Source organism: Opisthocomus hoazin, chromosome 21, assembly GCF_030867145.1.
Source record: "Opisthocomus hoazin isolate bOpiHoa1 chromosome 21, bOpiHoa1.hap1, whole genome shotgun sequence".
NCBI classification, from domain to species: domain Eukaryota; kingdom Metazoa; phylum Chordata; class Aves; order Opisthocomiformes; family Opisthocomidae; genus Opisthocomus; species Opisthocomus hoazin.
In genome coordinates, this window is record NC_134434.1 from 3,141,280 (window position 1) to 3,168,177 (window position 26,898).

Sequence of the window (26,898 nt, forward strand, 5' to 3'; positions counted from 1 at the left end):
TTTTTTAGAGGACAATAAATTTTTATTTTTTTGCTAAGAAAAAAAAAAAAATCCAATAAAGCAGTGTGTGCGTGTGTGTGCGTGCCCGGGGTGTATGTGCAGCCCTGCGCCCTGCTCTGGGGCCTGGGGAGGTGGGAGAAGCCTGTGCCTGGAGCCCTTGAAACAGCAAATCAAATTCAGCTCCGTGGCCAGTTTTACCTTTTCCCTTTCACACGACCGATCGTTTCTTCCTGAGCTCCCTTCTGTCTCGGACGCCTTTTACAGGCCCCTTGCCCTTCACCTTCATGGCCGAGGTGCGAGGGAAGGGGGGGAGAGGCCATGCGGTGTGGTTAGCTGGGGCTGAGCCTCCTTTGGGAAGGGTAAAACCACAGAGCAAAGAGCCTTTTGTCACCCCGATTCGGGGTCTGGGCAGGAGTTTGTCTCCGAGCGTCTCCCGCGAGAGCCGGGCTGGCCGGGGGTGAGCTCTGCCTGCCCCTGCGTGCCGGCGCGGCTGCGGGCGATACGAGCTTTTACATCGTTGCGTATGGAGTTTCACACGTTGGCGCCCAAAAGAACATGCCTGACATATGGATCTGAGAACTACATTTTGGTTTTGGTGTAATTAATGCTCCAGAGATGCATCAACCACTTAGCGTTAGTCCAATCGCAACGATACTCCGCGTCGCCCAGTTTGCGTTGCAGGTGACCAGTAAAGGCAGTAAAATCGCTGGGCGTGAGTGCCTGCCCCCTTCCCTCTTGTGTCGCAGCGAGCTGCCTGTGTCGGGCTGCTTCACCAGGAGGAGGATGATGATGATCTTGCATTTGCTAGGAGCTGGTTTGCGTGCTTCAAGCCATATTTTTCAATGCCTAGACTATTCTCCTCCTGGTCTGTTATGCCCTGATCACTAAAGGTTGATTAGTCCTTCTCTGTCAGGAATATGATTTCTTCTGAGGTGGGAGAAGAACTACACAACTGCCTGGAGCTGAGCAAAAATTAAGCTAAAACACCTTGGATAATGTAGTGCAAACGACCACAAACCAGTGGTTAGCCCATGCTGCTTGCTCGCTGGGACGCGCCGTCCGTTGCGGCGGGGACAGCCCGGGCCATGGTCAGCCCAGAGCGAGTTAGAGCACGACGATTTTTAAACATACAGCTAAAAATAAGCTAAACCACGTTCAAACCTGCAGCCCCCCACGGCTGAGCCGTGCAGTGAGGTGTGAGGCAGGGTGCTAGCGGGTCCCGGCACCGACGGGAGCTGCAGAGCGCGGGCGTGGGGTGTCCGCTCGCTCCCCAGGAGCAGGCGCAGCAGCCCGGCTGACATCACGCCCTGGTCCGCATCTCCTCCGCGCGCACAGACCCTTCTCCCGCGCCGTATTTCACCGAGAGCTACGAGGGGGGTTGCCCAAGAGCATATGACTTTTTAAAAGCATATTCGTTGCTAATGACCCTCTAAATGAATAAAATGTACAGTTAGCCAATTAATGCTAATTGATTGGCTAACTAATGCTGGGTTTGGTACAGCTACAAAATATTATGCTCTGGAGGACATCAGGACAAGGGGCAATGGGCACAAACTGAGGCACAGGAAGTTCCATCTGAACCCGAGGAAGAACTTCTTCCCTCTGAGGGTGACGGAGCCCTGGAACAGGCTGCCCAGGGAGGTTGTGGAGTCTCCTTCTCTGGAGATATTCAAGACCCGCCTGGACAAGGTCCTGTGCAGCCTGCTCTGGGTGACCCTGCTTCGGCAGGGGGGTTGGACTAGATGACCCACAGAGGTCCCTTCCAACCCCTACTATTCTGTGATTCTGTGATTCTGTGATTCTGAAACGAGTGATTTAAGCCAGCAAGTGGCTTCCGTGTGAGCGAGCAGCGCCTTAATCCTTCCTGCTGTGGGTTCGGTTGAGCCTGGCCGCGTCACACAGATACCAAAGGAGGGGTTTTTTTTTTATTTTCCCCCCACGCTGCTATCGAGAGCTTGACCTGAATTGACCCAGCGGGTGCTCAGCCCACCGGGAAAGCAGCTGGTGCTCAGGCACCCGGGAGGGCCAGGCTTTTAATTCCCCGGGACGCAGCAGCGCCCAGGGACCCGCTGCAGCCCAAGCACAGCCATCCCCTGGCAGGGCAGGGCAAGAGGAAGCTCCAGATTTATAATTACTAATAATTGCAGCTTAAACAAGCTCCGAAATAACCAGCAGTAAGCAACCACCTGCCCTGCTGGGCCTTTTTCCTGGTATGCCCCCCGTGCAACGCACCCTGCAGAGCTGCTGCCCACTGCTGTCCCCTGCTACAGCACAGGGGGGGTCTCAGGTCCCCGCACAGGCTGGGGGCAACACCGGGGCCCTGCCCGCTGCAGCTGGGCTCTCGGCACCGCGTGGTTTGGCTCACGGGGCGGCCGCGCTCGTTGTTGCTGCCCAGGCTTCCAGCAAGCTCCCAGGCTCCAGCAAGCACCTCCATGTCGATACGATCGGTGGTAAAAATCAAAAATAAAAAAATAAACATAAAAAAATTGCATACAAAAGCTATGTACATTTTTAAAAAGGAAGAGGAAAAAAAAAAAAAGAGAATAAAACAAAAAAAAAACAAACCCAAACCAAAAAAGAAACACACACCCCCCCCCCAAAGCCGGACTGGCGGCACAGTGAGGTGCCAGGCAGGGCAGGATGGCTCCTGCTCCCATCCCCTCCTGCCTGGCACCGCGCTGGCCCGAGGACGTGCACATCTGCCCTTTCTCCATCACCAAACCATCGTTCCTGCCTCTGCTAAAACCCTTTTGCCGTGCCTGAGCCAGACCTGGGCTTTATGTGTCTCGTCAGGCTCTTTCACCGGCCAAAACCCAGCTCCACCGGCAGCTGCCGGGCACCGGTGCTGCGTGCTCAGCCCTGCTGCCTCCAGCCCCGCCGGGCAGCTTGCCCAGCCGTGTGATTTACACCTCGGTGTAGGTGATCTTCGCAATGCCCCCACCCAGCTTAAGCCCCACTGTACCCCCAAATGCCTTGTCCCACCCCGCTGCGCTGCTGCCGGCACAGGGCCATTGCCCCAAAGCACCCTCCGCACAGACTCAGCCCACACATCAGCTTTGTGGCTTTTAATTTAAAATAAGAGGCTTATCCACAAGAAGAAAAGGAGAAAAAAAAATAAAAAAAGGCAGGTTTGGCCATGGGGTGTCCCCACCCCAAGTGACTGCTGATGCTTTTGCATTGCCCTGACGCAGTGTTGCAGCCAGGAGGGTTGGGGACACGGCCAGGCGATGCGGCGCCAGCAGTGACAAGCTAACGGGGACGGGCAGGGACAGCCACGCACTTTCACAGCCCCCCTGTAGTGTTGCTGGTCCGGATGGGCAACGAAATCCCCTGAAATGCCATGCGCCCACCCTCCTCAGCCTCACGGGAGCATTGCTACCCGAAGGTGGGGGTGAGATGGGCGCTGGGAGGTGGCGGGGTGCACGGGGGCCCCCTCTATCCCCCCCGGCCCTTGCCAACGGCTCTGGCTCCAGCACTGGCAAAACTCCCGGGGTCCCACTGGCCAGACCCCCTCGTTTCAGCACCCTTTTCCTCCACCTCCCTCACTCCGTCTCCTTGGACTGCTTGGCTCGTTGCTTGCGGAGCTTAACGAAGGCCTGAGCTTCTTTGTCCCCCTTCCTGGACTCCAGCAGCCGGAGGATCTCGTCTCCTGCCAGAGAGGAGGGGAGCGATGGTGGGAGATGCTCACCGCAGCCCCACGCCCTGGGGCCTGGGGTGGGGGGGACTCATCCTGGCTGTGGCACCACGCACCGGTGGGTTTGGGGTGGGTGAGGGGGAGGCGGGTCTGGGGCACCCGTCCCGCGTCAGCCTGGTCCTCGTCGGCGTCGAGGCCGGGCAGGTGGCGGAGCGGGAAGAAGGCTTCGCCCTCCAGGTCGTTGGCCCCCAGCGTGTCGTAGTCGAACACGGTCAGCAGCAGGCAGGCCCCCTCCTGCCGGCACTTCTCGGGGGGGATCAGGCTGGGGGGGAGGATGGGATATGGGGGGACGGTCACATCCCATCCCCTCCGTCCCAAAATTCAACCTTCCCTCCAGGGACCAAACAGGCTTCCCCAGGGTGATGCTCTGTGGGAAGCTCTCCCCCCACCCCCCAACCGCACTGACCCCGACACAGCCCCGCACCAGCCTGCGGCACCCAGGTTATGGGGTGCCCCTACCCCAGCTCCAGCCATGGGACCCCCAGGCTGAGCCCCCAGTGGGGTGCAGGGGGTGAAATCCAAGGGCAGGACCCAGTTCCCAGAGCAGCAGCCCCACAGCAGGGGCTTGGCTGAAGCGTGGGGGTCTGCGGGGATTGAGGGAGGGCTCGGTGGGTGTCAGCCCCTACGTACAAATCGAAGGCTTCGTCGAAGAGGGGGTGCAGCTCGTTCCTCTTGCACTGGGTGGTCCGAGCCACCACCTCGGGGAACTCGTGCCGGGGCTCCAGGGTGAGCTGGACGAAGGGGTCGCTGGAGCCTGGTGGGGTGCAGGCGTCAGCCCCCTCCCTGCTCTGCCCCAGCATGGGGTGACTGGGCACACTGGGGTGGCTGGGGGGATCAGGGCACCCTCACTGCCACCCCCCAGCCCAGCCCGCACTCCTGGGAGGGTGCAGGAGCATCCCCAAGCCTGCCCACGTGTGGATCTGCCACAGGTGGCTGCAATAGAGGTGACCTCTCCTGGACACCTCCCCAAATGACAGCCAACCCCAGAGACTGTCCCTTGTCACCCCGGCATATTATTTTTGTCTCAGACATGGTTTGCACGATGGTAAAGAGCTGCCTGCCTTGGCTGCTGGCTGGTGCTGCAAAATGAGGGCAGCAGGATGTGACCACGGTGTCCTGCCTGCCGCATCCCACCGGAGCACCCGGCACCAGAGCAACACCCCCCCTTCTTCCCCACATCCACCTCCTTGGATGCAGAAGCAAATGAAGACACGCTCCCGTGACTCCAAGCACTGCCAGCATCTTTCCTACCCAGGAGCATATCGGGGACCGAGGACAGGGGGCCCGGGGCGACGGGGGTCCCCAGCCCACCCACACCCACCGTTGGAGTCCAGCGGGATGAGGTTGGCGGCGTTGAGCACTTCCACGCGGAGTTTCTGCTCCGAAGGGCGGTACAGAGCTTTGATTGTCACGGCCCCGTACTTCTCCGAGCCGGTGTCCAGCTGAGCGGTGGAGCACAAGAATAAGGGCGCTGCCTTTCGGCACGCTCGCAGAGGGGCTGCCTGGGGTCCGGTGGAGGCTGAGCGGGAATTTTGGGGTACCAGGGGGGTGATGGATATCCCCTGGGATGCACTTGAACCCCCTCCTGCCCACTGCTGGGGCAAAACCAGCCCAAACAGCCCCAGGACTGGGAGGGTGGTGGGGAAATCCCGTGTTTCCATGGGTGGGCTGTGCTGGGCTGCCTTGCGTGGGCAAGGGTGGGGTGTGGGAAGGGGCTGGGGGCACCACCCTGACTCCTACCTGCTGCTGAATCCTGTTGCTGAAGTATTTCTGGATGAGTTTGCGGCTGGTGGCAGAGCAGAGGGCCAGGTGGGTCTCCAGCGACTGCAGGGAGGACGAGAGGTGACGGTCAAACGTACGGATGGGTCCACAGCCCAGGGATGCCCTCCCTGGAGAGCACCCAAAAGAAACCCCTGTGTCCAGTTCTGGGCTCCGCAGTTCAAGAAAGATGAAGAGCTACTGGAGAGAGTCCAGCGGAGGGCTACGAGGATGATGAGGGGACTGGAGCATCTCCCCTACGAGGAGAGGCTGAGGGAGCTGGGCTTGTTCAGCCTGAAGAAGAGAAGGCTGCGAGGGGACCCAATAAATGCTTATAACTATCTCAAGGGTGGGTGTCAGGAGAACGGGGCCAAGCTCTTTTCAGTGGTGCCCAGCGACAGGACAAGGGGCAACGGGCACAAACTGGAGCAGACGAAGCTCCAGCTGAACATGAGGAAGAACTTCTTCCCTCTGAGGGTGACAGAGCCCTGGCCCAGGCTGCCCAGGGAGGTTGTGGAGTCTCCTTCTCTGGAGATATTCAAGACCCGCCTGGACAAGGTCCTGTGCAGCCTGCTGTAGGTGACCCTGCTTCAGCAGGAGGGTTGGACTGGGTGACCCACAGAGGTCCCTTCCAACCCCTACTATTCTGTGATTCTGTGACCCTCGTCCCTGTCCCCAGCACCCCGTACCAGGAAGGCTGCGGTGCGCAGGGTCTCCAGCGGCAGCCCGCAGCCCTCGGCGTGGAAGCACAGCTCCAGGCTCTGGGGAGAAGGAGGCTGTTAGCCAGCACCCAAACACCCGTCCCCACCAGGGACCCCCACCCGTCCCCCCGGTACCTTCAGGGCACAGTGCAGCTTCTTGTAGCGCTGGGCTGAGGGGACCTGCTGCCCCGCGGCTGCCGACAGCACGGCCAGGGTGTGATGCCAGAGGAGAGCGAGGAGGCTGAGGGGGGAGGGAGGAAGGCTGTGAGCGGGGCTCCGGGAAGGCGGGTTGGGGGGTTTGGTCCTCGGCTGAGGGGCTTTGCAGACCCTCTGGGCTGAGCAGCCAGCCCCAAAGCAAGACGTCCCCGAGCCCCAGGGGCTGGGGGGGACACTCCTGCCGAGGGACGGTGACACTGCTGGCCTCGGCCATGGCACATCCCCAGGGCCCCGGTCACCTGTTGAAGTTCTCCTGGACCAGATGCTCGTTGAGATACTGCAGCTCCGACTCCAGGAACTTCATGAGAGGGATGATGGACTGCAGTGAGAGGAGAGGGGCGTTGGGAAGGGCACGGGGGGCCGTATCCAGCAGGGCACAGCAGCGAGAGGGGCAGAGCACTGTTGGCTGGAGCCAGCAGTGGGTGGGGGAGTCCCGAGGGGCTGTGTCCCACAGCGAGGACGTGAGAAGGTTGTGCCCGGTCTGGTCCTGCTGCCAACATGGGCATCAAACGAAGCATATGGAGGTGTGGGCCCCAGCGCTGGTGCATCCTGTGCCCCAGGCATGGGGCAGGGAGAGGTGGGGAAGGGTGATGGGGGCCTCCAGGAAGCAGGCAAGGGTTATACATGGCTGCCTGAAAAAGACGGTCCAGGAGGGACCGGGCCAGGTACGTACATCTTCGGGCTCCCTGGTGTCGTTGGAAGATGAGAGCTCCTGGATGTGTCTGGCGATGCCCTTTTCCAGCTGCCAGGGAGAAATGCATGGAGGCACTCGGGATTTGCCCTCCGCACCGTCTTCCTCACGCCCAAGCCCACCTTGTCTCCATCCCAGGAGCACTGTGGGCTCCAGGGCCCCTTCGGTGAAACCTCCCCACTTTGGGCCTCAGTAGCAGATGGTCACCTTGGTGGCCAGGGCTTGCACCACGTCCCGGACCTCGTGGTCCAGGCAGGAGACAGTGCTGTCGAGCTGGTTGTGCAGCGTGTGCTGGATCTGCTGCCGGTCGATGACGGCCCCCGTGCGCTGCTCCAGCTGGGCCCAGTCCAGCTGCGACGGCAGCTTCAGGATCAGCAGCCGCAGCTGCTTGATGTTGTTCACCACGATGCAGAGCTGGGAGAGGTGGGTCTGCTTCAGGGTGTCCCACAAACCCCCGGTGCATCCCCCACCGGCTCCATCCCCATTCCAATCCCCATCACTATCTCCATCCTCACCTCCACCCCATTCCATTCCCATCCCCACTTGAATCCCCATTCCATCCCATCCCCATTCCATCCCCACTCTCATCTTCATTCCATCCCCATCTCCATGCCATCCCATCCCAATCCCATTCCATCTCCATCCTGTTCCCTGTGCTCAAACCATTTCCCTCCTGATTTTCCAGGATTACAACTATTGGGGCTCAACTGATCCCCACAAAAGCCAGACCCGGGATGTCAGCTGGGTGGTCAGCAGCTCATGTCCCTCCTTGCCCAGAAACTACGATCAAGTCCTGCCTCTTCCTAAGCAGTGGACGCTGCCTCAATACCAACCCTGTTGGCTGCTTCGCCCTCATTCTGCTTGCTCAGCGACAGAGCCTCAGCCCTCTCCTTGACGAGCCGGCAGTACATCAGGGCGATTTTGCACATGTCCTGCAGCATAGAGAAGAAGCCGAGGAGACTAAGCTGGGCAGCATGGGGACCACCACAGGGCCGGGAGACCCCACCACATTGGCATGAGACGCTGGCCCCATTCATGGAGACATGTCTTCAAGAGCAGGAGAGAAAACTCCAGCTGCTGATGCCCGTGAGCATGGCATCTGATGGCAGGGCCCAGTGTACAAACCTCCACGAGCTTCACCATGATCATGAAGGCTTCCTCGGGGTCCGGCCAGTTGAGCTGCTGCCAGGTCTTCACGATCTGGGCGTAGCAGGTGGACAGGTCAACGGTGGACGTGCTGTGCTTGTTGTGCTCCCCAAAGGGCATCAGCTGGGAGGGCAGAGAAAGCAAATGCAACGTAGCTTGTACGGCGAGGAGCCATCCCAGACAGGAGATCTGCTCCTTTACTTTCAGGATCTCTGGCCCATCATCAGCTCCATTTATCCCGATGTCATCACCCAGTCACTTTGGAGAGTGGAGGAGATGAGGATGGATGGAGCATCCTGAGCTCCACGCATCGGGCTGTGCCCCATCACACTCTAACCCAGTGCTGTTGGACCACACCGAAGAGTGGGGCGAGGACCCCATGGCTGCCTTCCCTCCCCTCTTCCTAAAGGTCAGAAGCAAAGGGAATGCTCACAGCCTGGCCCAGGTGCAGGCTCAGCAGCTCGCTCGGGCTGCCAGAGAGCAGAGAGAGAAGGGGCACAGGGATGACATGTGGGGCCAGGGTGGAGTCAACCAGTCCAGGACACCACATCCTTTGTTATGCATTTGGCAGAGGAACCAGCTCACTCCTGGGCTGCAAGAGGCACCTATGTGGTGGTCCCAGCACTGTGAGCCAGGCACAGCAGCAAGGCATGGAGGGAGCTGGAGTGTCCCCAAAGGATGGAGGGAGATGTTCTCCTCCCCAGGTTACCTGGTCCATCTGGACGGCTCTCTGTGCCCTCTCCAGCGCAATGGTGTAGGCCTTCTGCAACCACTGGGGCACAGCTTCCTTGAACCACTGGTGGAAATTGCTCAGAGCCAGAGGTCCATCCCTGTGGATGAAGGCACCAGCTTCTCCAGCTGCACAGCAACGGCACAGGCCCATCACCCCTCCTTGCTCTCATATACAAGAAACTGCCCCAAAGTGGAGGCAACAGGTAGCACCACCCTAAGGAGAAACTTCCCCTTGTCTGGAAGTTGAGGTCTCCATCAGCTCCACTCAGACACAACCCTGAAACCCTTCTGGTGATGCTCACATCGACATCAGACACCAACAGCCTGGTCTGCCTTGTGTGTGATTAGTGGTGTAGGTGAACGGGAAGGATTTGGAGTTCCTGTCAATGAACTGCTCATTCCCTTGCTTCGGCATCTCCCCTCTCTCTGGGCTGGATACCTCTTTGGAAGGAAGTCCTTCATCCGATAGAGCTCCTGCAGGTTCATGTAGAGCTGGAAAAGGCTCTCAGCCGTGGGCTTGGACATGCTGCTGTCAACCTCACGCAGCTCCTCCTGGACATGGTCTGCGACCTGGCAGTGAGAAAGGGAAGGGGGAGGAGCTGTTAGTGAGGGTCCAGCTGGGAAGGCTTGGCCTGTCAGGGGCTCTCTGGAGCCACGGGGTGGGGGGTCAGCTGAGGGGACTCCTCTTCCTTTTGGGTGGCATTTCAGGAGAGTCCTTGGGTCAAGTAAGCAGATGATAGTTACTTTGTGGGCATGCAGGGAAAGATCGAGAGTTTGCTCCCTTTCCAGGCTTGCAACAACCAGTTGTCACCTGAAGGGCGGCCAGAAACCTCAGGCTGGCTTTCGATCTTAGTCCCACTAGTGCAGAGCAGCCCAGGCTTACTCACCAGGCTCTCCAGCTCCAGGTAGGCGATGGAGAAGAGATTCAACTTCAAGGTGCTGCAAGAGAGAAATGTGGAGTCAGGAGCCTGCCAGTCCCAGCCCAGCAAATCCTCCCAGGCCATGCCCTTGCTGTAAGGGTGAGGAGAATACAGCTCTAAGAGGCAGAGGTGAGACCACAGATGCTACCTGTGGAGCCCAAGAGCCAAGGAATGAGGCATCGAAGTGCCCTGTTGCTCTTGACCCCAGGGAAGGTGGGTGAGGGCGATTAAGCTCCAAAACCTACTTGATGAAGAATTTATTCCAGATTTTCTGGCACTGTTGGAGATCTCCTATCACCTCCAGGAGGAGTCTGGACAAGGCTTTTCCATTCTCCTCCATGCTCTGCAAAGGAAGGAACAGCTTGTTTTGGATGCTCAGTGATTTTGAGATGAACTGGGCTCCGTCCTGATCTGGTTTATTTCTACAATTTGTTCTTGTGGGGTAGCAATCTATCATTAGATCTGCGTTAAGAGCACCAAGGAGTTGTTGGTAATGTTCACTGTCACCCTGTGCTTGTGTGGCTGGGCTAGGGACCACCTCCTGTTCTCCTGAGCATCTCACCAAGGCCTTCAGCTTCAATGCACCTCGGGAGCTGCAGGAAACGTGGCTTATGGTATTTTTAAGCTGGAAACCCAAATGCCTTGATTATGTCAGAAAACTGGAGAAGCCTCGTCTCAGTCTTGTCTTCCCTCCCCCTCGGGCCTCCCACCCCAAAACCAGAAAATTGCTTCCTATAGTGTTCAGGGCGATGGAGATGGGAACCGACCTTCACCATGGGCTTGAGGTGCTGCTTCTTCATGTGAAACCACTCCGTCGTGCCTGACTGCAAGAGAGGTGTCCTGGTGTGATGGCAGGGAAGCAGGAGGAGCAAAGCCACCTCTGTCACCCCCTTCACTCTCCTTGTCCCCTGGGCGTCGTCAGGACCCAGCTCCATGTGGTTGGAACCACAGGCTGGGACCAGCAGGTTGAAGAGGGGCAGGTATCTGCCCCCCGACCCACCCTGCCATGGTGGTCTATGTGGCTTTGCTGAGGTGTGAGCGCTGGGCAGGGGATGGTTGGGAAGGGCGAGCTGCAGGGTCCCACCTCCCCCGGGCTGGGGAGGCTGAGAGCCCTGGTCCCACTACCTTCAGTGCCGTGGAGACCATCTGGGGGAGGTCAGGGCTGAGTGTGCACAGCTCGTGGAACGCTTTCATTTTGCACATCTGGACCAGGACCCTGAAAAGCGAGAACCTCGAGTGAAACCCAGCACCAGCCCGTCAGAAACAATCCCCTCTCCCCCCAGAGACCCTACCCAAACAGATCTTCCCCTCCCAACAACACCCCCCACGAGGTGCCCAGGATGAGGGACAGGACAGGACAAGGTCACAGCAGCGTAGGAGGGGACAGGAAGGGCTCACGAAGGTTTTTCCTCAAGGTTACAGGCTTGCCCATCATGGTGGCCAAGCCATACGATCCCATGTGCAGCTGGCATCAGCGCTCAACTCACCGGAGCAGGGACTGGAGCCTCTCCGTGGACCTCGGGACAGAGAGGGGGAAGATGATGCGGTACCTCCGGATGAGGGAGACCCCGTAAGTCAGCAAGGACTGGAAGGACTCGGCCAGCTCTGCTTTCTGGGGAGAAGGAGGGAAACACACGCTGTCCTCCTCAGCAGCAGGACCACGGCATCGTGGTGGAGGGATCCCGTAGCTCCCGATCCTTTCCAGGGGTGGGAAAACCCCCAAAGCCTTGGGTAGCTTCTCCCCTGAGAGCCTGAACTGAGATTTGTGCTTAAATCTCATTGCTATGCATGAAAAATTCAGAGTCTCAGCAGGGTGCTGGGATGCCCTGGGAAAACGGGTGGGGAAGAGTAGGAATTGGGTCAGATTTAAGTTTTGCAGGGGGTTGTGATCGACTTCATGGCAGCGATGGAGGAGGGGGATATCGGTGCAAAGGGTGAGGATTTCTCCTCAGAGAAGGGGAACAAACCCCCAGGGCAAAGGGGCTCCCTGACCCCCAGGCTGTCCTGGTCCCCATGGCTCGTTCTCCCCAGAAATGCCCTCCAGCCGCCCCGGCACCCCTGTACCCCACGAGCTCCTGCCCTTCCTGGAACACAGGGAGGGAAATGGCCCCGGGAGCCGGGAGGAGAGACTCAGGGTGGGATGCACGGGGCACGTTTCCCTGATCCCTGCCCGTCACGTGCTGCCGGAGCCCCCTCACCTGCTCTGGCCTCAGGCGCTCCTGCACCCACTGGTACTCGATGCTGGTGATCTGGTGGAGCAGGCAGCTGCTGTTGAACTCCAGGCTCTGGTAGAGCTTGCTGTACGCCAGCCACTGCCTGGGGAGGAGGGAGAGGCTGGGCTGAGCCCCCGGGAGCTGGGGGGGCACCCAGGGCCAGCATGGGGATCCCCCACAGACGGCTGTCGGGGCCCTTGACCCCCCCCCCAATGCTGCATCATGGCTCCCCAGGCATGGGATACTCACGCCATGACCTGATGGAAGTCAGAGAGGTCCTTCTGCGTGGCGTGCAGGTACAGCACGGTGCTGGCATGCCTGCTCAGCTCCCCGTCCCAGGCGATGCTGCCGGCCTGCGAAGGTGTGAAAAGAGGGAGATGTGTCCTGGAGCAAGCAACGGGGCAGGCACTGGGGTGGGGTGTGTTTGCAGGGCCACAGGAGGAGCGGGTGCCCCATAAGGGTGCCAGGCACAGGCAGGTATCACCACGACCCTCCTCCCCATACCCTTGCAGCAACGTGTCAGGCGTGGTGGGCTCCAGAGGAAGCCCTTCTTCCCACCCAGCTGCTGGAGAGCTGCTTCTCCTCCCCGGTACCTGGTGCTGAAGGATCTCGTAGGACACCAGCTGCTGCAGGAGGTGGCGATGGACGGTGTAGCTTGGCTGTGTCCGGCTGCTCGTGGTGGCCCTCTGTAAAGAGAAAAGGCATAGAAACTATACGTGCAGTAATCATGGCTTGCCTGAACACACAGGGGTGCAGTCAGAGAGTGGGGTCCCAGGAACCCCAAAAGCATGGTCCCAGAGAGCTCTATTTGAGGCCAAGCCAAGGGGTGCAGGTGCATCAGGAGTGAGGACCCCACGCTGGCGTGGGGCTCAGGGGAGGGTCAAGCAGGTTTCCAGCACGTGCAAACCCTGGTGCTGGCACCTCTGGTCCTGGGGCAGGGATCTGTGACCCCCAAGATGGGTCCCAAGGGACGGGCAGCTGCCCCATCCTGCCAAGGCAACAGAAAGGGATCCCTGTCCCCATCCTCTTCTACCTTCTTGTGAGTCAGCAGGAACTGCAGGTGACACTGTCCCCGGTTGGGGTACGTCTCCGTCCGCGGCTCCAGCTGGTACCACCGGTCATCCCAGCAGTGCAGGTCCTGCACGCACAGAGACAGGGGTGAAGCCTGGGGCAGCCTCCCCAGGGGAAGGATCCTGCTCAGGGACCACTGCATTAAGGAGGCAGGAAGATGCTGCGTGGGGTAACTATAATATTTGGTTAAAAAAAAAAAGATGTATAATGACCAAGCGAGCATGTTGGACTGGCTGGGGCACCTGCCACTGAGCTGGAGGACCTGGCACTAATTTGTGGCTCTAAGCCAGGATCCCATGTGAGCTCGGTGCGGCTGCAGGGTTGGATCCTGCCCAGACCCCACCAGGTTTCACCGGCCCCTCGGGAGCTGCTCAGAGGAGAGGCTGCACCCCGACACTCACCTTCAGGCGAAGGACCACATTCCCCAGGAAATCGTCCTGCCCTTTGTCTTTGCGAGCATCTTTAAAGATTCTGAAAGGCACGAACGAAGGAGGGGGTGAAAGGGGAACAAAGGAGGGGGTGAAAAGGGAACGAAGGAGGGGGTGAAAAGGCTTCCTGTGGCCATGACCCAGCCAAAGCAGGGCGATGCAGACCTCCCTCCAAAAGTGATTTTTTTAAAATCCAGCAGGCAAATCACCATTTTCCAAACCCTCCTTCCTCGGCGGCCGTTAGGGCCACGCCAGCACCAACCGTTTGAGGCCGTGGAGGTCCGTCAGCTCCCCCAGCTTCTGCCGCACCGACTCCACCACGTCCGAGTCCCTGCGAGGGTGGGCAGCGAAACCCACCCCGAGGGGAAGGAGCAAATTCAGGCGATTGCAAAACAGTTCAGGGAGTCGCAGTGACAGCGGAGAAGGGAAGGTGCTGGAGGGGGAATAGCTCGGGACTGAGGCCACCCCAAAAACTGGCTTTCCAGCCAAAATCTGCAAGCACTCGGCTTCTTGCCATAAATAAAACCAGGGCCCAGGATCAGCCCTGCCTGGGCAGTGCCAGCCCGGGCTCTTTCTGCTCACACGGGTCGCATCCTGCACTCTGCAGTGCTCCAGCAGAAAGTGATGGAGAAACAGGTCCCCGGCTGGCTTCTGGGGCTTTTTAAAGGGTGCGGGCTAAAGGACCACCCCAGGGACCCTCACAGGAGGCAGGACCCTGCTCAGGGCGGGGGGCTGGTGTTGCTGGCCGGGGGGTGCTGCCGCTCACCACATGTCCAGGTAGAAGCTGGCCGTCTCTATGTCTTCAAACTCCCTGCAAGGCAGCAGCGGGATGCGGTTACTCGAGCAGCGTCCGAGGGACCGGCAGCGAGCAGGCAGGACAGCTGGGGCTTGCAGGCAGGTGGCTCCTCCCTGGGGGGGGGACCCCAAACCACCCCGCACAGCCTGGGGACGTGGTACGAGAGCCCCGAGGGAAGGATTTTTGCCACGCTTTTAGTTTTCACCTCCCTGGACCTGCTGCATGGGTCAGACCAGAAGCTTGGCAAGCCCCAGCGGGCATCACCCCGGCAGAGCCCCAGCTCCTGGTTGGTGTGAACCCCCCCCATGCACCCCCGAGAGCCCTGGGCACAAATGAGCAAAGCCAAGGAGCGGCGGATTACAGGATAAACGTCTCGTCCCACACCGGGCTGAGGGTCTGGCTTATGACTTGAGTGCGATGGATTTGGTCTTCGGGGATGAGGTCTTTGACCACAGCCTTCATCCGCTTCTTGTGGTCGGGGTGAGCAGGTTCCTGGCTCTTGGCATCGATGCCCAGCAGGCAGTACGGGTCGCTGAACCCTGCGAGGGACGAGGCGTGCAAGTCCCCGCGGGAGCAGCGGCCGTCCCTTCTCCGACTGGGACACCCGCCCGTCCCCACTTACCACTGACATCTTTACCCAGAATCCCCTGGGCTTCCTTCACGGTTGCTTTTAGGCAAAAAATCGGGCTCTGGAAGAAAAAAAAATAATGCTCAATGTGGGGTCACCAACCCCACGAGGAAGGATGGGGTTTGAGAAGGTTTTCACCATCAGCTGTTGCTCAGGCCAGCAAACAGCTCCTGAGCAGCTCCCGCAGCACAGCCCGGGGCTCCCCGTACCCCAAGCCCCAGCATGGGGGCTGGGAGGCACCAGAGCCCCCCAGCACCACCCCGATGTGGGGACCCTCTGGGTGCAGCATCCCGGGGAGACTCTGCCTCGCCGCGTACCTCCAGTTCCTTGACCTGCTGCATGATGACACTGTGCTCCTCCGCATCCATGCCGAAAGCCTGTGGGAGACACCGGGGCCGTAACGGATGCTTCCCTATCAGCGGTGGCCAGAGAGCAGCCAGGGGCTTCCATCCACTCGAGGGGAAAGCAGAGGAGCAAAGAGCCCCGCAGAAGGGCTGGGGACAGCTGAAAGCTCTTGAGGGAAAGCCTTCTTCCCACCAACCCAAGCTGAAGATAAATATTTCTCCTTGGAGCTTAGATTTCCCAGCCGCAAGCTGTCCCAGTCCTGCAGCTGAACGCTGCTGCTGCATCTTTTAAGGTTCCCATTAAAAGCTCCCTCAAAGCGCTCCCCGGCCCCTTTAGGCAGGAGGGTGGGCATGACAGGGGACAGGCTTTGGGGACCCCCCCATGGAGATGGGGACCCACCTTTTGCACATAGGCGTAGAGCTCCTGGGCATCTGCAATGTGGTGATGCTCAGGCTTGCCCAGGCGGTGCCGGATGGTGTAGAGGACCTCCTCGTAGAGCAGGGCCAGCTGAGGGGGGCATCCCCAGGATTAGTGGGGTGTTCCCCCCCTCCTCCGCTCCCTGAGGTCCCTGCCAGTCGCCACCACCCCCGTCCCAGCATCCAGCCCTGCCCAGCCACCACCGGCTGTCCCTGGGGAGCATCTTCAGGAGCTGAGCCATGTCCCCAAGCCCCAGCAGTGCTGCCACCCCCTCCAGTGCCACCACGGCAGAGCCACGCTCATACCTCTCTCTTGGAGAACCGGTGGGACAGATCCATCTAGAGAAAGAAGAGAAGCAGAGAGGTTTCCCGTCAGGTCTTGTGGTAGAGGGTGGTTTCAGGAGGAAACCGTGGCTGGGACGGGCAGCTGGGATGAGGGGTGGGGGAATCACCCACAGCCTGTCGGGATGGGATGCCCCAGACTGTGTCATGACACCTGCAGACACCCCACGGCCAAGGGACCACTTCATCCATCACCCACCGGCGGGGCAGCACAGGGGATTCACCCCCAAGCCCCGCTAATTGAGGAGGGGGCAGTGAGGATGGCAACAGCAATTTGGGGTGACCCATAGGAGGCTTTAAAAGCCAGCCACCCACCCTTCATCCCCCAGAGCTGCTCACTGGCCCAGCCAGGCCCAGCAGGACCAGGCTGGAGAGAAAATCAGCCAAGAGAGAGGGCAGGTGGTCAAAGCGTAACGAGAAGCTGAAGGCTGGGCAAGGCAGCTGTGGGCAAGGAGATACCAAAAAGCCACCGGGATTCATGACTTTAGTCCCCTTGCCAGAAAGAAAAATGAGCACTGCTGCAATGGAGCACTGCTCATTGCTGAGCTGAAGGTCCATTCCCCAGCTGAAGGATGACCAGCAATAGCATTGACTTTCCAAATGGCAATTAAATTAAAACAGTGCCAGACGCAGAGGCATAGCCCGGCTCCAGTGGTGCTCAGCCCCGGGGCTGGCCAGGGGGTCCTGCTGTCCCCTGCCTCGAACACATCACCTCCCACTCATCCCAGCCCCGCATGACTCCAGCCAGGAAATCCAACCACCTCTGCCAAAAATACGCTTTTCCCCGGCAAACCCCAGCCCTCTGCCCATCCTCACCCTCTGTTCCCTCCCCACCACGAAGGCAGACCCCGTCCTGCGTCTGCTTCTCTAACCACGGTCTGGATTCGGCCACCACTGCGGCTGAGCAACTCGTTCCTGCTGCAGAGCCGGGGCAGGTGACAGTGACTTTGCCACCACCACAAGCTGGGTGACGCAGCCGGAGGGAGGGGGACCAGCACCCCTGTGCCATCCATTACGGCTCCTGGTGCCGAAGCCTCTGGGATTGCAATGGGGCAGCGCCAAAAAATTAATAGACATTTTTGAAGCAAGTTTGGCCCTTTCTGCGCCGAGGGGCTTACGCCGAGCACGGCCGCAGCGCCCTGCTCAGCCAGGGCTGGACAGACAGACGGAGCAGCCTGACCTACGGGTCAGCCCAGGCCCTGAAATGACCTTAGGATCCTCCTAACAGAACAAAAACCCTCCCAGCCCTGAGCTGGAACATTAACATTTGCTCACGGCAAATCTCGGGCTGGCGTAATCCCCCCCCCCCCCGGCCATCTGGACTGAATTCAATGCTTCCACCCCCAGCGAGTTGAACCCTCCAGCTGCTTCTCGCCCTCCTGCCTCCGTGTCCCTGCTTTTAACCGCCGGCCGGTGCCGGGGGCTGCGGTGGCTCAGCAGCCCCTGTGAAAGGGGGACCCGTTGCTCCCAGGAGAGCCCCTGCCTGCCCCTGCCCAGGGGACCCTTCTCCTGCTGCTCCCAGCACCGTCCTGCCTGCACCAGGACCCAGCCCCGTCCCAAACCCTTCAGCATCCCCATGGGCAGCGCTGCTGGGGCATCCCCAGGGTTGCGAGCATGGACAGGAGATGAAAAGCGCTTTATTTCTCCACTGCCATTATTTATCAGCAAGCCACGAGCCACCTACAAATATCTGAAGGGTGGGTGTCAGGAGGATGGGGCCAAGCTCTTTTCAGTGGTGCCCAGTGACAGGACAAGGGGCAATGGGCACAAACTGAGGCACAGGAAGTTCCGTCTGAGCATGAGGAGGAACTTCTTCCCTCTGAGGGTGACGGAGCCCTGGCCCAGGCTGCCCAGGGAGGCTGTGGAGTCTCCTTCTCTGGAGATATTCCAGACCCGCCTGGACAAGGTCCTGTGCAGCCTGCTGTAGGTGACCCTGCTTGGGCAGGGGGGTTGGACTAGATGACCCACAGAGGTCCCTGCCAACCCCTACTATTCTGTGATTCTGTGATTCTGTCTGCTCCCAGCCCAGCAGCGTAGCAGCACGAGAGGGCAGGAGGAGGAATCATGGCTGATTTGGGGGGGGCAGCTCCCTGTGCCTCCCTCCCACCGTTGGGGACAGCGCTGCGGGATCTGCTTGGTGCTCGCCCATCTGCACACAGGACTGGTTAAGCCAAAGCTGAGCGGAGCCACCAGGACGTGTTTACTGCTGCTAATCCCCACGCCAAGAGCCCAGCTCAAACCCAGGGGCGTTGCTTCAATCCAGCTCCAGACACAGCCGCCAGCACCCCCCACCCCGCTACCTGTGGCTGTGTCACCGGTGCCGGAGGCCAGCTCGGCTGCGGAGATGGTGACACTTAGGATGGCGGACAAGTCCCTGGGGAGGACACCACCAGGACAGGTCATCCCGGGAGTCCAGCACAGGGGGTCACGCCCAGGCAGAGCTGCAGGTCCCATCTCCACAGGGGCAGACGCAGGGACGCCGTCTGTCCGGCCACTGAAGAGGCAGTCAGTTGGGTTGTGCTGGCTGAGAGCAGGGCTGTGGGGATCTGCTGGCAGCGGGGAGCCCAGGGGGGCTGGGACGCACTGGGAAGCTGCAGCCGAGCTAAGAAGGGACCCTCGGTGCTGGCACAGAGCTGCAGCCGACCCCGCGCACAGCCCTCGGGCGCACGTTTGCACGGGTATGGTACCCCCCATCCCACCCCCACTCTTGCTCGCCCTTACAGACTCCGTCCCTTTTCTCTCCTTCCCCTTGCACAGCCTCAGCACCCAGCTCTGCACCCCGGGTGGGGGGCACAGCCTGCGTGCCCCCTCCCTAAGGCCATCGCACCCCAGACACGCTGCCCAGCCCCTCAGCGTCATGGCCACCTACCTCGGGGCTCTGGTCCCTGGGGAGGGTCCCCGCGGGGGTCTCGCCAGCAGCATCCATCCCGGGAGGAGGCTCAGCACGGGGCAGGGGGGCGGCTGCAGCTCTGCTTGCCACCGCCGCCGCCTCTCCCCCTCGCTCGCATGCTCGGAGGAAACCGCAGACCTTATCACGCCGTGGCCATTTTAACAAGCGGAAACGCGCGCAGGCCTCCTTCGAGAGCAGCCCGGGGACGCAGGCGCCGCGGCCCCGCTTCCCACTGCCCCATCCTGCACTGACAGCCCCTCCGCAACGGGGACCTCATGGTCCCCGTGGATGGGAGTGAAAGAAGGGTGTCATGTCCAGTCCCACCTATTATTTAGGTGGAACTGGGAGCGAGTGGACAGAAATAGTCCTGAGAAGGCAAAGCCCAGCAGGGAAAAGGGGAGGATGTTTTTCAGCGTGACCTGGATAGGCTGGAAAGCTGGGCAGAGAGGAACCTGATGAGGTTCAACAAGGGCAAGGGCAGGGTCCTGCACCTGGGGAGGAACAACCCCATGCACCAGTACAGGCTTGGGGCGGACCTGCTGGAGAGCAGCTCTGCGGAGAGGGACCTGGGTGTCCTGGTGGACGACAGGGTGACCATGAGCCAGCAGTGTGCCCTGGCTGCCAAGAAAGCCAATGGGATCCTGGGGTGCATCAAGAAGAGTGTGGCCAGCAGGACAAGGGAGGTTCTCCTTCCCCTCTACACTGCCCTGGTGAGGCCTCATCTGGAGTACTGTGTCCAGTTCTGGGCTCCCCAGTTCAAGAAAGATGAAGAGCTACTGGAGAGAGTCCAGCGGAGGGCTACGAGGATGAGGAGGGGACTGGAGCATCTCCCCTACGAGGAGAGGTTGAGGGAACTGGGCTTGTTCAGCCTGAAGAAGAGAAGGCTGCGAGGGGACCTTAGAAATGCCGACAAATATCTGAAGGGTGGGTGTCAGGAGGATGGGGCCAGACTCTTTGCAGTGGTGCCCAGTGACAGGACAAGGGGCAATGGGCACAAACTGAGGCACAGGAAGTTCCGTCTGAACATGAGGAAGAACTTCTTCCCTCTGAGGGTGACGGAGCCCTGGAACAGGCTGCCCAGGGAGGCTGTGGAGTCTCCTTCTCTGGAGATATTCCAGACCCGCCTGGACAAGGTCCTGTGCAGCCAGCTCTGGGTGACCCTGCTTCGGCAGGGGGGTTGGGCTGGGTGACCCACAGAGGTCCCTTCCAACCCCTACTATTCTGTGATTCTGTGATTCTACGTGCAGGGGCAACGTGGAGGGTCTGGGCTCTGATGTGTATTTGGGATCCATCTTGTGCCGTGCGTGCAGGCGGGGACCCCGCAGAAAGCAGAATTCATCTTCAGCCCTGAGGGGAGTTGAAACCTGGAGAAAAGCTGCAGGGTGGGAAATCCCCGAGGCACCCGAGCGCCTTGAACAAGGTTGGGCTGAGAACTGATGCAGTCGGTGCACGTGCCAGGGACGGCGCTGGGAAAGGGCGCGCAGCGTTTTTTCCCAAACGAGCTGTCTGGGCAGAGGTGGTTACTGAGAAAAAAGGCAGCAGGAAGCTGAGTTAAGAACTTGTGCTTTACTGTCAGCTTTCGTTCTTGTAAACACTTTATCTGATCGCAAGGCGCAAGGCAGTTGCCTATCACGGGCCGGCAGCAGCGCCTGCCCCTCCAAGATCCCTATCGGAAGGCCGGCGCTGACGGGGCGAGCTGCAGCCCAGGTGACGAAGGGAAAAGCTGGTTTACTCCGGGGTGTTCGATGTTCTCGCACGCAGCTAAGAGCGGCCTCGGAGGGGCTGTCGAGCTGCGCACCAGCTCTGCAAAGCAGGGCCGTCACCACGGCTGACGCTACACGCGCCATCGAGGGGAGTTTTTGTCTTTCCAGCCTTCCTATCCCTGGGCCCCAGGCACTCACAGAATCACAGAATCACAGAATGTTCGGGGTTGGAAGGGCCCTCTGTGGGTCACCCAGTCCAACCCCCTGCCCAAGCAGGGTCACCCACAGCAGGCTGCACAGCACCACATCCAGGCAGGGCTTGAATATCTCCAGAGAAGGAGACTCCACAGCCTCCCTGGGCAGCCTGTGCCAGTGCTTCATCACCCTCAGAGGGAAGAAGTTCTTCCTCGTGTTCAGCTGGAACTTCCTCTGCTCCAGTTTGTGCCCGTTGCCCCTTGTCCTGGCAGCCATAAGCAAGGCGCTTCAGACGCAAGGCGGGGGGCAGAGGCTCCGCGTCGGGTTCGGTGGTGCTGCGCAGCCTGGCAGGGGTTTCTGCTTCACCCAAAGAGGAGACCACGGCCGTGGAAGCTGCACCGGAAAGTTTTTCCCCTTAACTTCCACAGGAGATATCGCGAAGGGATGAATGGCATGGGGGTGCCCTGCAGCACGCTGGCTCCAGCCAGGGCTGCAAAGAGCTGCGGGAGGCTGCTGGCAGCAGCATCCCCGCAAGAGGATGGGGGGGGGGCAGGCAGCAGTCCCCTTCAGCTTTGCAATCACCTGTAATTAAGGCAGGTTGCACTGGTTTAGCTGCTTTAGGAGAGACGCAACTTCCCCTTGCCCTGAAACCCTGTAAGAGCGGGTTTTGTTGGCGAAAGGGGCTCCCTGAAGTTGGGGGACCAGGAGATGGAGAAGGCGCTGCCGGTGTTGGCAGCGGGTCAGTGTGGGGGGCCCAGGTCAGCCAGCGCGGGACCGGGGCCATGAGGGGCCGCACCGCACGCGCGCCGCGAGTTGCCAGGACAGGGACACGCCGAGCTGATCGACGGAATACGAATCCAGAGACGCGGCGAGACACCGAAAAGCTGAACTCCAGCGATCGCTCAGCCTCATCCCCCGAGGTCTGCAAAAAGCTGCTCGTCGCACTCCTGCTCTCGCCCATGCCAGGAGGGCTCTTTTGTAACTGTCCCCAGGCACTGGCGTGGTTTCTCTGAGGAACTGGGCTTCAGCATCGCTTCCTCCACGCTCCCCAGTTCGGCGGTGGAGCCCCCTCCTCGCCCCGTGCCGGTGAGGGTGCCCGTCCCCTTCGCTGGCAGAGGTGCTCGGAGGGGCTTGCCCAGCCCTGGCAGCTTCAGCCCTGCCTTTGTCCAGCCTAGCATTTGCTTCACCTTGGGCAAACAGCTTAAAGGCATCTCCTCCCTCGCTGATGGAGGGGGCCGTGGCGGAGGGGTCGGTTTCTATTCTGCATCCCTCTCCCTTGACACACACAAATGCTCTTTATTGATCCGGGACACCAGCGCCGCGCTCCACCGCAGAACGTTGTCAGCGGGAAGCAGAGATGTAAAGTGCACGCTGGCATTTGAAAATGATTGCTGTCGTCTTTGCTTTTAGCTTGGATTGCAAAAGCAAAATCTGGCCTAGTAAAGGGCAGCCACAGAGATACAGGCAGGACACAGACACAGCATCCCCGAGCTGCTCACACCCTTCGCTGCTTCTCGTCAAGAAAAAATAACAGGGGTCAAAGAAACGTCTCTTGCCTTAACCACCACAGAGAGAACAACTGCTAAGAGTTAGTTAAGCCTCAGATCCACCCTCCTTCTCCTTGTAACGCCGAGGCAATAAAATCCACTGCAATCATAACTGCTGCTAAGCATCAGGCAATCATTCTCCAGCCAGGAGCCCGTGGCTGCGCTGGGGTTTTGGAAAGAAAAAAGTTCAGTTTCAATATGGAAGTGTCTGTTAAACAGCACTTTCCCCGCACCTTCCCCAGCTGGTCACTGCATTGCTCGGGGCCGGTTTGCAGCGCTCAGGCACAGCCAGGCAGGGTGGGCAGCTCACAGCCCCTGTTGGAGGCCAGCATGGTCCTTGCAGAAGGTCTCCATGCAGGACTCCTGGGAGGCTTTGAGCCTCTGCGTGTGTGGAAAGGGAGAGTTACGTGGTGATCCTGTTTCAAGAGCAGCAAATACCCTTTTTTCCCCACTGGGTTTTACCGGCAGCCACCTGCTTCACAAAATACCGGCGACAAAAATCACTGAGCTCACATATCTCATCGTATTTGCACCTCGAATTACTCCTTGTCCAGAAAACCATAAGAAAAGCCCTAAAAGCAGCTCCAGCAGTAGCAGAGATCCCAGGTTAGCAGAGACAGTCCCAAGGAACTCCAGCCCCCAAACCCGCAGCCAGGCAGCCAGGACCTCACAAAACATCCCAACATCCCAGGTCGGGAGCTGTGAAAGGGCTTTGCTCTCCAAAGGGAGCGGGTCAGCATTCCCCAGAACAGACCTCCCTCGCCACAGCACCAATCTGCCCCCCAGAATAACTACCCAGGGACACGTAGCGTATCCACGCACAGTACAGAGCGAGCCCCTCCATGCCTTTTCAGAAGAGCTCATCCGAAAGGGAAGCCCTTTTCCTGGCGGGCCACGGGGCTGCACTGCTGGGGGGGTTTCTGGCTGCCGCCGGTGGAAATGAAGCCTACAGGTCACTCGTGCACGGGGTTATAGGCGCTGCTGAGAGAACAGAGCTCCGAAGAACAAGCAGTATCGCCCCTTTTAAAGGACATCTTCCCTCTAAAGGAAAGCTTTCTATGAAAGGACCCCCCACAAGCATTAACAGCAGTGTTATCTCCCTACCTCTTGGCTTGATAATCCTGGAGCCGCAGCCTGCCCTCACCCTTATCTCAGGCTCTCGGCTGGAAACAGGCAAATAGTCAAAAAATTGATTTCGACATGTCCCTCCCTCACTTCTGTTTTTAAACACAGGGTCCAATGACTCTGCAAGACCAGGCTGTGCCTGCCGGCGTTGGGCAAGGCGCACAGTAACAGCACAGCGTGGAGGAGAGGAAGGCGGTTTCAAAAATGAAAACAGGGACCCTCCTGCTCCCCCTCCTCGGGCCTGCCCAGCCGGGGCATCCACCCGGGGACCTCCGGGTGCTGCGTGCTCTGGGACCAGTGATTTCTTACCCACGAGGGACGTCAGTCAGTTCCCTTCCTTGTCTGCTACGGCGCCTTTTCATTATTTCTGCCCTAACCCCTCATCTTTCCTTCCACGGGCTCTCCTGAGCCCTTTGAGTGCACCTAGCAGAAAGCAACGGTAGCTGGGCAGGATGGGGGGGACATGCAGCACCCTCCACCCCATTTGGGACATCTCAGCAGGATGTCAAGGCAAACCCTGTCCTTCTGGGAAGAGCAAAGGGGACTTTCTGCCACCCATGTGGGCAGGGTGGTTGTGAAAGCTGCGTTTTCCCCGTGAGCCCCGGGCAGGAGCAGAGCTTTGGCATGAGACCGGCCAGCTCCACAGCGGGGGCATGCGAGGATGACTCCGGCCATGCTGCCCGTGAGGCAGTCAGCACCCCGGTCACCCGGGGGGGGCTTCCTCAGCCAGCCCCTCCAGAGGAAACACCGCTGCGGTGCCAAGCTCTGCTCGGAGCTCCTCCAGCCCCCCAGAGCGCTGCGTGGGTCTCACAGGGGACAGCACGACGCGTCCTGCTCACCTGAGCCCGCTTCCCTGCCGTCCCCCCAGGACTCAGAGCCCAGGGCTGACCTGCCGGACACCATCCCGGCTCGAACGCTGCGTCTGGCTCCCTGCACGGCAGCACAAGGCCGGGGGAGAGCACAGCCCCCCCGGGCAGCAGCCTGCCGTGTCCTTTAGGAGGTCACAGACTTCACGTATTGACCTGGGTGCCATTCGTTTGGCTTCGGGCGCCCCTTGACAGCTTTAAAACGTTTTCTCCATCACTGCCATGCGCGACGCGTATGCAGCAAATATTTCATCCACTTCCCTCTCCCGATGAGACGCATTCAGTGTCGGCCACTGGATTTATCATCCCCTCACCGCAGGGCCGGGGCAATGGCTGCCTTCACTGCAGGGACGGCAAAGGGGGGACACAGATGTCAAGGTCATTTCATCTGCTGGTTTGGGGCACTGAGTTCAGAGCCGCAGGACCTACAGCACGTGTTTGAGCCAAGGAGGGACCGAGGGGGATGTCTGTGAAGGTGGAGGAACTTGAGGCTGACACCCGGGTACCAGGCGTGCCCCACAGCGCGTATTAAGCACCTTTTTGCGCCTATCCTGGAGCGCACACACCAAATTATTGACCAGCTTCAGCACCAAAATGATCCCTCCCTGGCTTTTCCACCACCCCCTCTCCCCATACCCATGTCTCAAAGCCCCCTGAGGAGCCCACCAAGCCCTGCAGAGCCGCACGCTTAAATGATGGGAAGAGGCTGCAGGGCTGAGTCCCCACACCATTCCCAGAGCCCAGACGGACACGGCAAAACACTGAATATTGCTGCAGCTGATCGTGCCACAGGGAGAGCGACCGTGTCCCAGCCAGAGCCCAGCCCTCGCGGAGCAAAGTACACGGAGGAGGAGGAGAGACTGGACTTGAGCAAGGGAAAGGAAAGATATAGCAAGATGGGATTCGCCGAACCAAGCTCGCAAATGGAGCCCAAGCCAATACCTTTTGCTCCAGTACCTGGAGACCGTACCCAGCTGCGCTGGAAATGGCGGCTGGGAGGATCCCGCAGAGATGGGTCCCGGTCCGTTTGCGCCCTGAGGTGCGAGCTCCAGCAGCCCCGTCAGCAGGTACGAGTCCCCGCTCCCTGGTACGTGGGTCTCTTCACGTCCCGTTGCAGCCTCTCTCGGCAGCACTCTCAGCCCTTGAGCAAGGAGGGTGCTGAAATACCGGTTTCCAGTTCAGTCTCATGATGGCAACTCTTTGAGCTGACTCACGCAGCAGAGCAGACGGGTGAGTAACACCCGGCACGGCTGCAGAGAAAACCCTTGCCTAAAATGCAGATCTCTGCCCTGCGTGTCCTGGCTTTTCATACCAACCCAAAAAACCCACATTTCTCACTTGGGCTTACTTGTACAGCTTTAAACCTGAAACCACCTCTTGATCACAGCCCGTCTTCGCAAAACCCACCTTCTGATACCAACCTGGCAGTGGCTCACAGCTGGAGGTGCCTGCAGTGCGACCGCATCGGCCAACGCGAGCCGCTCACCGGTGCCGGCTGGCCCCGCTCCCGGCTGCTCCGGGAACAGCGGGGTCCAAACTTCACCCCCCGCCTCCTGCCACCTCCAGCGGTGCTGGCAAAGGGAGCCGGCGCTGCAAGCCGTAGCTCATAAATCACGGCGTCCATCACGCGGCAGAGATGCAATTTGACCGTCTGCTGCTCGGAGAGCGGCGGGGAGTCCTTGCGGTCCCTGAAGGAAGACACAGGCACAGGGCAGGTGGGCGCTGGCCAGGCTGGCTCAGCCGCAGTCCGTACAGCTGCTCAGCGCATCCCCTCAGCTATTATTACAATAATTTGGTTTAATTTCTGTTTTTTTTTATAATAGGTTGCAAGAAGGGGGAGTGCTCAAGGTAAAATCTGGGCAGAATGGTGCGGAGGAGGAGGAGGGTTTGGTCTCTGCCTTCGGCATGCACGTGCCCCATCCTTCCAGGGTAAAGACCTTCCCCAGCCCCCAGGGATATCAGCACGGTTTCAGGGCCGATGGTAGGAAATCTGTAAGCAGTACCCACAGTAACACTTTTTTGCATAAGATCTCAAAGCACTTTAGAAATACCCAGTTACACCACACTGACGTGAAGGAGGGAAACAGCCGCGTATTCAGAGCGGGGAAGCGGGCTCGAGGTGCAGCGAGCGGCTTCTCAGACGAAGCGCCCTAAGTTGCATCAAGGAGACAGAGCTGTACATGGTGGTGGAAAATGTGTCTGTGCCAAAAGATTAACTGGATCCAACACTAACTTTGCCCTCTGCCCCCTCTTTTCCTTCAACAGTATAATGCCATTCAAATATTGGAATTTAATGGTACCAAGGTAGCTTTCACACGACAGCCTTTCTGCTGCATAGCTGATTAATCATTCAAGCAGGGAGCAGATCTGGAGATGGACTAATGCACATTTCCTCCTGCCCTACTCCCGCTCCCCTTCCGGAGCCGAAGCAGACTTGCAATTGCACTTCCCTGCTTTTAAGTCTTCTACATGGGC

General features: G+C 59.5%; 1 protein-coding gene across 2 annotated transcripts; it reads right to left on the bottom strand.

The window, feature by feature from the left end:
- Positions 1-3,084: 3,084 nt before the first annotated feature.
- Positions 3,085-26,342, bottom strand: UNC13D (unc-13 homolog D). Of its 2 annotated transcripts, XM_075441156.1 has the most exons (33): positions 25,845-26,342; positions 25,366-25,581; positions 16,062-16,094; positions 15,739-15,846; positions 15,312-15,371; positions 14,989-15,055; positions 14,728-14,905; positions 14,337-14,381; positions 13,833-13,901; positions 13,544-13,613; positions 13,105-13,209; positions 12,665-12,757; positions 12,321-12,424; positions 12,057-12,174; positions 11,346-11,470; positions 10,984-11,074; positions 10,626-10,682; positions 10,104-10,201; positions 9,826-9,877; positions 9,378-9,508; positions 8,916-9,036; positions 8,186-8,329; positions 7,894-7,992; positions 7,268-7,474; positions 7,043-7,111; positions 6,609-6,688; positions 6,289-6,394; positions 6,142-6,213; positions 5,435-5,518; positions 5,016-5,136; positions 4,325-4,448; positions 3,751-3,956; positions 3,085-3,649 (listed from the first exon to the last, which is right to left on the bottom strand). In XM_075441156.1, exons 3-33 carry the CDS (start codon positions 16,092-16,094, stop codon positions 3,543-3,545), a joined length of 3,144 nt encoding a protein of 1,047 aa, XP_075297271.1. In that variant the 5' UTR covers positions 25,366-25,581; positions 25,845-26,342; the 3' UTR covers positions 3,085-3,542. The 2 variants fall into 2 exon arrangements, with proteins under 2 accessions (XP_075297271.1, XP_075297270.1); XM_075441155.1 differs by lacking the exons at positions 25,366-25,581; positions 25,845-26,342 and adding an exon at positions 18,967-19,067.
- Between the last annotated feature and the right edge of the window lie 556 nt (positions 26,343-26,898).

Coding starts and splice junctions, on each gene's coding strand:
- UNC13D (XM_075441155.1), bottom strand. CDS start 19,023: ATGGATGCTGCTGGCGAGACCCCCGCGGGGACCCTCCCCAGGGACCAG. Junction 12,175..12,320: donor GACTTCCATCAGGTCATGGC/GTGAGTATCCCA, acceptor CCTCCTCCCCAG/GCAGTGGCTGGCGTACAGCA. Junction 3,650..3,750: donor CACCCACCCCAAACCCACCG/GTGCGTGGTGCC, acceptor CCTCTCTGGCAG/GAGACGAGATCCTCCGGCTG.